Source organism: Heteronotia binoei, chromosome 9 (genome assembly GCF_032191835.1).
Source record: "Heteronotia binoei isolate CCM8104 ecotype False Entrance Well chromosome 9, APGP_CSIRO_Hbin_v1, whole genome shotgun sequence".
Taxonomy (NCBI): Eukaryota; Metazoa; Chordata; class Lepidosauria; order Squamata; family Gekkonidae; genus Heteronotia; species Heteronotia binoei.
The window spans coordinates 3,548,176-3,557,143 of NC_083231.1; the positions used below are offsets into that span (position 1 = coordinate 3,548,176).

The window sequence follows — 8,968 nt, forward strand, 5'->3', positions numbered from 1 at the left end:
CCAGATCTGACTTTAAGAATATCCAAAGGTTTGGGAGCTCCTCCCCTAACTCTGGAAGTTTCTTCTGTGAAAAGCAGAACCTCCCTTTCAGCAAGACCATCTCACAAAACACTCATGAAAATATTCTCTGGGATTTACATTTCTGGCTGTTCCACACATTTTGTTCTACTTTATCTAGAACCTCTTGCTGGGTATGTACCTCTTCTGCTGCAAGCTCATACCCATCTGGATTCATGGAGGGGAGGAGGTGAATTCGAGTGTTGTTTATCAAAGCCTGGATCCTGGGATTTCCAAGAAGATATTCAGAGCACAGGTACTGGGCAAGATAGATTAACAACTCCTTCCCCACAACTTCATTCCCATGCATGTTGCCAATGTATTTAAACTCTGGCTTAACTGTGAAGAAATAAAGCAGGATAGATTTTCTTATTTGGATACTTTCCAAATTGGAGAAGGCAGAGGCAAAATATTCATTCATTGATCATTAAGCCTTGTAAAGTCAGAAATGTACTAATCAAGATCTAACTAAGCTTATTTGCGAATTTGCAGACACAATGAAGGCCGCATAGAACTCTTTTTTAGTGACCTTCACTGTCACCTCTAAGGTTTTCATAAACATTCCATAAGATGTTCTTGAAACACATTGCCACGCTCCCTCTAGCTGTCACCTAGCTGTAAGTGCTCTGAATCTGAAGAGAGTTTTCCCCAGTGTTTCCAAGAGCTGGTGGAGTTGCAGGCTGGTGCTCAACTTACAAGGATGGTGTGAGACGAGGAGTGAGCCTCAATATGCCCAGCTCTGGAGGTGCCCCCCCCACACTCTCGAGCGGGACCAGGTTCCTGCCGTCACCCTTCAAAGAGAAACCACAGGTCCCAAGCAGTCATAGCATTTATGCATTTATTTCAATTTATATTCCACCCTTCCTGCAAGTGGGCTCAGGGCAGATCACAAAAATAAGCTCCCAAATACATCATGTATAATAAGTAAAACAAATATAAAACACTAAAATGACACGTTAAAAGCAGATCGTACTATTTGTCTGTATACATAATTTCCAAGCTGGTGGTGCTGGATTCTCAAGATCTTCTTACTCTGGGCCACATAAGATGGTAAACTTTAGCAGGGAAGGCCAGATTTTCATTGGATGCCCACCTTAGCCAAGATGCCACCACATCTTGCACAAGCTGGAGTTTCTGGATCAGCCGCAAGGGGAAGCCCATGTAAAGTTACAGTAGTCAAGTCTGGAAGTAACCATTGCATAGGTCTCTGCAGCCAGGTCCAGAGGAGAGAGGTAGAAACCAGTTGTCTAATCCACTGAAGATGATAAAAGGCAGATCTGGCAACTGTGGTGACCTGGGCCTCTGGAGAAACGGAGGCATCCAGGATCACCCCCAGGCTCCTCACCTTCTGGGTTTGGTAATGTGCAATCCTTATTCCCAATTCCAACCCCACCCCCCTCCGACTCAGGTACAAGACTATCATCTTCGTTGGATTCAGTTTCAACCGGCTCTACTGCAACCACCCAGCCATGGCCTCCATGCCCTGGTCAAAGTCTCTGAGACTGAGTCTGGGCAGCAGTCCATCAACAGATAGAGCTGGGTGTCATCTGCATACTGATGACAACCCGGCCCAAACCAGCGGGGCGAGGGGGCACCTGTAGATGTTAAACAACATTGGGGAGAGAATCGCCCATTCAGGGAGGCTCTCTCGCCAAGCACTACCCTCTGTCGCCAATCACAGAGAAAGGAGGAAAACCACTGTAGGGCAGACCACAAACACCACTATCAGCAAGGTGGTGGAGTCAAGAGATCATAACAGAACATGTCGAATGCTGCTGTCAGATCGAATAACAGCTGTGCCACCCCGATCCAGGTGTCTCTGAGGCCATCTGTGAGGGTGACTAGCGCCATCTCCATTCCATGCATCAGCAGAACTCTCACTTGCAGGGAGCCACCAGACTCCAACACCAGCCTGGAGCCGGGCTCTTTGTTCCCAAGAAGCCAGATGCCTCCCTTGGGAAGTGATAGGCCAAGCCATCTTGGTCAGCACTCTGCTAAAAGCTCCTCAGGAACCACAGCCTCTCCTTCCCCCTCCCCTTCAAAGCAGCAGCTTCCTCTGTGGCCACAAGGAAGTCCAAGTTGGACTTTCCAGATCAGCTGCTTGTGCTGCTTCTCTGCTCTCACCGGAAAATCATTTGGACGCTACATGGTAGACCAGTGCCAGCCATTTTTGTTACCTGGTAGCTGTGGGGGGGGGGGGGGGGAGGTGACAGGACCTGGGTGACTGGGGATACATGAAGCCGCCTGATGCCAAGTCAGTCTACGGACACGGCATCGTAGTGGAGCCCCCCACAGAAGGCAGCAGCGCCACCCCTGAGACTTGCGCTGGGCCTCTCTTTCTCTCTCCTGAAGCGAACGGCAGCTCCAGGTGGCAACTGCTTATTGTGGAAATGATGCCAGGGTGGATTTTAAAAATCCAACAGTGGCTCCGATACTTTGAATGACCTTCATATTTCTTTGGGTGCCCAAAGACTTCTTACTCACGTAACTCGTGACTTCCAGGGCTGGTAGAAAACTCCATCACAAAGAGGTCTTTCCCTTCGAAGCTTCGGCCAATGCTGTACAGCCTGGTGATGTGGGAGCACCGGGAGGCCGTCTTCTTCAGCTCCCGCACCATCTGCGGGTAGGAGTGGTGGGTGAACTGGATGGAGGCAGGTAACTCCCTCAGGACATCTTCCGAAAAGTCTGTCTCTCCTGTAAGGTAGGCATGCTCCTTTCACTAAATTGATTGGGGGGGTTAATGCAGCTGCAGGATCTGAGAACATCATTTCATCAAGGATTAATTCAAATGAGAAGACTGTCTAAATCAAACATGACATCCAAACTGTAAGGAGATGGTTAACTTGGTACATTTGAATCACGTTTTCCACTAGATGTCAGAGACATTTGGAAATTAAGGAAAGCAAAGCAAAGAATGTTCAGCAGGTCACTGAAAGGACAACTCATCTGTACTTTCTCTGACTTGAGAGTCCCAAGAAGATGATACTGGATTTATACCCCACCCTTCACTCCAAATCTCAGAGCGGCTCACAGTCTCCTTGACCTTCCCCCCACAACAGATACCCTGTGAGGTAGGTAGGCCTGAGAGAGCTCTTACAGTAGCTGCCCTTTCAAGGACAGATCTGTGAGAGGTAGGGTTGACCCAAGGCCATTCCAGCAGCTGCAAGTGGAGGAGTGGGGAATCAAACCCAGTTCTCCCAGATAAGAGTCTGCGCACTTAACCCCTACACCAAACTGGCTCTGGAGCCTTTGACTCTGCTGGCGGGCAATGCCTATGGCTGTGCTCTGCTTTCCATTCCCCCCTCCCTGCAATGTCTTCCCCTTTCCAATTCCTTGGGGGCAGTGGGGGGGGGGGGGGAGGAGAAGGGACAGTAGAGGACAGATGGGTTGCCAACCTCCAGGTGGGGCCTGGAGATCCTCCAGGATTACAACTGCTCTCCAGAAGACAAAGATCCATTTCCCCGGAGAAATTGGCTGCTTTGGAGGGCAGACACTAGTGTTCCATCCTACTGAGGTCCCTCCCCTCTCCAAACTCCTGCCCTTCCCAGGCTCCACCCCCATATCTCCAGGAACTTCCCAACCCAAAGCTGGCAGCCCTAGAGGAGAGAACAGCTCAGCAAAAACAGTAGACTTCAAATGTTACACCCCCCCCCCAGCAGCTGTGGAAAACAGGACCAGGGGGGCCTGATCTGGTTCAGGACCACAGTCTGTGAGGAGGAGGAGGAGGAGATCCTGCCTTTCCTCCACACCATTCTGCCAAGCCACAGTGGATGGGCAGGGAGAGAGATTTGCCCTCTTTTGGACCTGCACATGAGGAACACTTAGCCCATGGTCGCATTGGACAGCACCACCCGACTGGGGTTTCTGTGCACAGCATTTCAGCCCAATCACACTACTGGGTTGACTGGCTGGTGGCCCTGAGGAGGGGGGAGGGCTCTTGTTCTGCATGGCCCTGGTCACTGCTTCCCTGGCTTAGAAATAATATAGCGGAGTTGAATTTTATCTAACTCTCCTCTTATTTTGCAGGGAAGGGGGCAGTCAAAAAGGTTTATCTTCTTTGTGCTTTATTCCACACACACACCATAGGCAGGTTGTCTGCTTTGCAGAACAGATGCTAAGACTTTGAACCAGGAACACACATGCACAGCCAGAGAAGGCTGAGCTCTCTAAGTGAGAGATTGCTCCCTCTTCCAAAAGTAGGCTGGGATGGGGAGGGGGCCTGATTTATGCACCAGTCGACTTGTTCACACGTTAAACAGAGCCCTGCCCAAGCCCCCCCCCCCCTTGCCTTACTGGGCTGCACTCAGCTGCTTTCAGAACGGAGGCAGCAGATCCTGATCAGTCTGTCCAGTTATCAGACAGGTGGTTGAATTTGGTGCTGGGTTCTTTCTTATCTTTCGGATCAGTCCCATACAGAAGTTCATGCCTTGGATTGTCTTGGGTATCATATGTAGATATTGGACTAAAGGATGGTGAGTTTTAAGCTGTCCTGGAGACCAAGCGGCCTAAAGATATTGTTCATGTGAACAGACTTCTCTGAATTCTTCAGCAGGTGCTCACATGATGGCCAGGGCCTGCAGCCACGAAGCTGCCAAAGGAGAGGAAATGCAGGGAACAGGTCTGCCCACTACAGAAGATGAAGATGGCACTTCTGTTCCCCTTCCCGTTTGAGGTATTAAAGCCCAAGTGTGGTCAGAGGAACAAGGCAGAAGTCCTTCAGCTCTTAGCTTGTGGGCCTGAGTAAGATGGTCCAGCCCTGGAATTCTACTGAATTTTTATTGTCCTTTGTTTAACCGTATTTTTATAAAACTGGAGTCAAATTGCACTTTTAAGATCGACCAAGTTTTATTCAGAACATAAGCTTTGATTGGTCTTAAAGGTGCCACTTGACTCCTGCTTTGTTCAACTGCTTCAGACCAACACGGCTGCCGCTTGGATCTATGTACTTTTATAAGCCACTTGGGGGCTCCAGTGGGTAGAAAAGTGGGATATGAATGAATGAATGAATGAATGAATGAATGAATGAATGAATGAATGAATGAATGAATGAATGGTCAGGTCTGAAAGGCATGGGATCTGCAATGCACAGGCGCAGCTGTCATTGTTCTCACCTCTCAGCTTGGCTAGTGGATCAAAGCATCCTTCTATGTCGCTCACAAAGAAGCGATCACAGTCCAGGAAGTAAGGCCAGGCCATGTCGATGGCATCAAAGGCAGGCAGGCAGTTTTTCCTCAGGGCTTCGCAGACGTGGCGACAGGGCTTCATGATTTTGCCCCCTTCACACTTGGGGGCCACAATGGAGCAGCCCAAAAGCCTCAGGTCAGGATTGCACTCTCCCTGCAGCAAGTTATGGAGGACGCCCATCAGGATGTATTCGGGGCTGTACTCAATCACTTCTCTCGACTTCTGATCCAGCAAGTTGGGGAACATTGTTTGTGGATAAGACACATCACTGCAGGAACCCAGGCTGATGTCTACGCATTTGGCTGCGCAAAATTGGGAGATAATGACATGAACATTTCTTGCTTAGGAGCCATGCTGATTCAAAATGAAAGACCCTGAGAGTAAACAATCAATAACACACAGGGTATGTATTTAATTTATTTCAAAGTCTAGAAAGTTATCACGATATACAGGGTTGGAGGGTCTCCTGTGCTTTCCACCAGCTCCAGAGTGGGTGGGCAAATATCTGCTGCCCAGCTAGTTCAGCAGTGCAGCTCCATCCTGGCTCCATAGCCTGGGCTGGTGCCAGCTGGGACGAGCTGCCTAGGCTTGCTATTTACCCACTGGCAGTAAGCAAACTCCCACGCCTGCCGTCAGTAATTGGAGGAGCTGGAGAAAACCTGGGGGAAATGCCATAGATGGTGAAGGTGATACTCTAGGAATTTCCCCAATCTCTGTTGTGAAGACCACAGAAACTGGACAGATTCCTAGAGTGTCACACAGAAGCGACATCATGTCTTCAACCCGCCACCCAAAAGTGAAATCGCATCCTCCATGATGGTCTTTGCCATAGTGACCTGGGGGAAGTACTAGAGCATCACCAGGAAGTGACATCCCTGTGAAACTCTAGGCACCACACCAAAAATCTCCCAGCATTTGCCAGCACCGGCCTGTAAATACTAGGTGCTGTGCACTGCTAACAGCATGCAGACCCTTTGGAGACAAGCGGCCTGGCCCATCTACCAGCTAGATGGAGGGCCTGTGGGCTGGCCAGAAGGACATCTTTCTGTGAAGAGCCAGGAAAGGAATCTCCCCTCATCACTTCCTTTGTGTTCTTGGGGAATGGAAACAATCTGCCACTGGCCCCATCGCTGGGGGTGATGCAGTCCACATAATATTCTTTTGACTTCCAAAGAGCTTCAGATAAAGTCAGAAGTTTCTCACCAAAGTAAACTCAGCAGTCAGGAATAAGAGGAAAAGACCTCTGATGGATTCTAAGAGGCAACAAAGGATAGGAGTCAATGGCCACTTTCACACAGGAGGGAGGGAGGGAGGTGTGCAGTGAGTCTTCTTTTTATTATTATTATTATTATTACTATGTAATATAGTGTAATAGCATATTATCATTTGTTATTGAAAGTTAATACCCATATATAACATTTTCTCCACCCCCCCCCCCTTTTGATGACCCCCGGCAGTGCCAACCCCTTAACAAACAGCTCCCTATTACTATTTTAATTAATTTGTTATAAGGTAATAAACTCTATCTATTAAAGAATCTTTCTTCATACAAAAAAACAACCGAAAGAAAATTCCAAAGGCTATCGTTATAGTCCATCTTCATGCTAGTCCTTCTTAGTTATTCACAAAGAAATGAAGAAGTTATAATCCAATAATCCCATTTTTTAAAACTGTAATCCATATATAGTTTCTTTAAAAGTTAACCATTGTCAAAGATCGCCAAATGTCCTTTAACGTTCCATTGTTTTTCGATATACTTTTGGAACTTTCCCCATTCATTTTTAAACTTCTCTAGATCTTGTTCTTTTAAGATTCTTATAAGTTTGTTCATTTCACTCCAATGCATAACTTTCAAAATCCATTCCCACATTTCTGGTATTTTGTCTTGTTTCCGCATTTGCTTGTGAAGTGAGTCTTCTGAGGGATCTGTACTCAGGAGGGAGAAGTGCTTTTTAATTCACTGAGGAATTATAAAGGCCAGGGAAAGCCAGTGTCTGCAGAGAACATCAAATTATTCTAGAGACTGAAATCCTCAGCAGACTCTGAAAAGAATGATGTAGAAAGCTTGTGTCTTTAGAAAAAAGAACAACTTTTGACCTGTAGGTCCCTCCATATGGCACAAGACCTAGAGTCTTTGGGGTGCGGGGGCGCAGGATTGGAAACTATTGTCTGGGCTTTCCTTATACTTTGCATATCATGTCCCTTTAAATCAAGCACGCCACCAAATACGAAAATAGAATGTTAATGGAAGGCAAAGACTGATGGGGACAATCTGCCATTTTTACCCTTCTTATCCCCCCTGCCAGTTGTCAGGCACTTTCTTGCAACCCAAAACCTCTACAGGGGCACAGGAGTCAGAAGCCAAAGTCCCCAAACTCCGAGCAGCATGGCTACAAGATGCTAATGCAAACTGGCACCACTGGACAGTACAGGGCTGGGATTTTGTAAAAACAGGGGCCTCTTTTGCCACAGGCAACCTATGCGATGCTGCTGCTGAAGCAGCCCTCCGGGGTGAGCACTCTGCCCCTCTCTGCTGCTGGCACTCATCCAGCCTGAAAGGAGGGAGGAAGAGGGACCACAGATCCCTAACACACAGAGCATCCAACAGCACCAGGAAATTCTGCATCCCAAGTTCCACCACGGGGGACTTCTCCTAGGGCAGCAAATAAAATACAAAACAATAACATTCGGAGTGGATTGAAAGGAGTGACAATTATTCAGATGATGTCAGGGGTCAGAGAGAAGCCACTATAATTCTGCAGCTAAAAGAGGAAACAAATAAACAAAAGAAATGTGCGCTTGACCAGAAAATGAGAGGGGACAGCACAGGACCTTTACACTACAGGACAAGCTCTCTAAAGCAGAAAGTCCAGCCCCCTTCAACAGAGCTTGCTCCTAATCATGCCTGAAACAGCAACGCAAGGTACAGAACTGAAGCTTAACGGCACAAACTTCCAGATGGGTCTGAAGAGCTCCCACAATTACAACTGATGTCCGGATGAAAGAGATCACTTTCCCTGGAGAAAAGGGCTACTTTGGAGGGTGGACTCTAGGGCACTGCATCATGCTGAGGTCCCTCCCCAGTCTCCGCCCCAAATCTCCAGGAATTTCCCACCCACAGAATCACAGAGATGGAAGGGACCTCTAGGGTCATCTAGACCAACCCCACCCCACAATGCAGGAAACTCACAAATACCTCCCACCCCCACCCCCCATGACCCCTGCTCCATGCCCAGAAGATGGCAAGAAGCCCTCCAGGATTCCTGGTCAAGCTGTCCCGGAGAAAGACTCCTTCCTGACCCCAAAGTTAATTAGTGATGCAAACCCAGAGTTGGTATCCTTAACGGAAATGGAAGTCAACCAAGGGTTTGCAGGAATCTGCCTCAACATTACTCATACAGTGCTGGGATTCAAATTGCAGAAAAGGAAAAGGACATGAACCTTACCTTCATTTCCTGCTGGAGGTGGGCATTGGCCTGAAAATAAAAGGAAACAAAACACCAAAATCAAAGAAGTAGGAAAGTGTCTGCACCAAATATTGCAGGATAGACTTTTTAAACACCTAGAACAATCCACACAAATGCTTTTCCGCAGCAGCCAGTCTCAACACCCGTTGTGTCATTCTCTCTCCTGTGCTGGTGTTACTTCAGAAAGAAAACCTCAAGACAATGAAATCACTCTGCGCTCTTCACAGGCTTCCTCCTCGGGAGGTGGTGGGCTCTCCTTC

General features: G+C 47.9%; 1 protein-coding gene across 1 annotated transcript in view; it reads right to left on the reverse strand.

Annotated features, from left to right (window-relative positions):
• CPZ (carboxypeptidase Z) overlaps positions 1-8,730 on the reverse strand; it is a 29,965-nt gene extending 21,235 nt beyond the window's left edge. The window contains exons 1-4 of the mRNA XM_060246157.1: positions 8,688-8,730; positions 5,169-5,543; positions 2,542-2,751; positions 200-396 (exon numbers count right to left, since the gene is read on the reverse strand). Coding sequence (XP_060102140.1) covers positions 200-396; positions 2,542-2,751; positions 5,169-5,487 — 726 coding nt within the window. The 5' untranslated portion in view covers positions 5,488-5,543; positions 8,688-8,730. The remainder of the gene's footprint in view (positions 1-199; positions 397-2,541; positions 2,752-5,168; positions 5,544-8,687) is intronic.
• Positions 8,731-8,968: the final 238 nt, after the last annotated feature.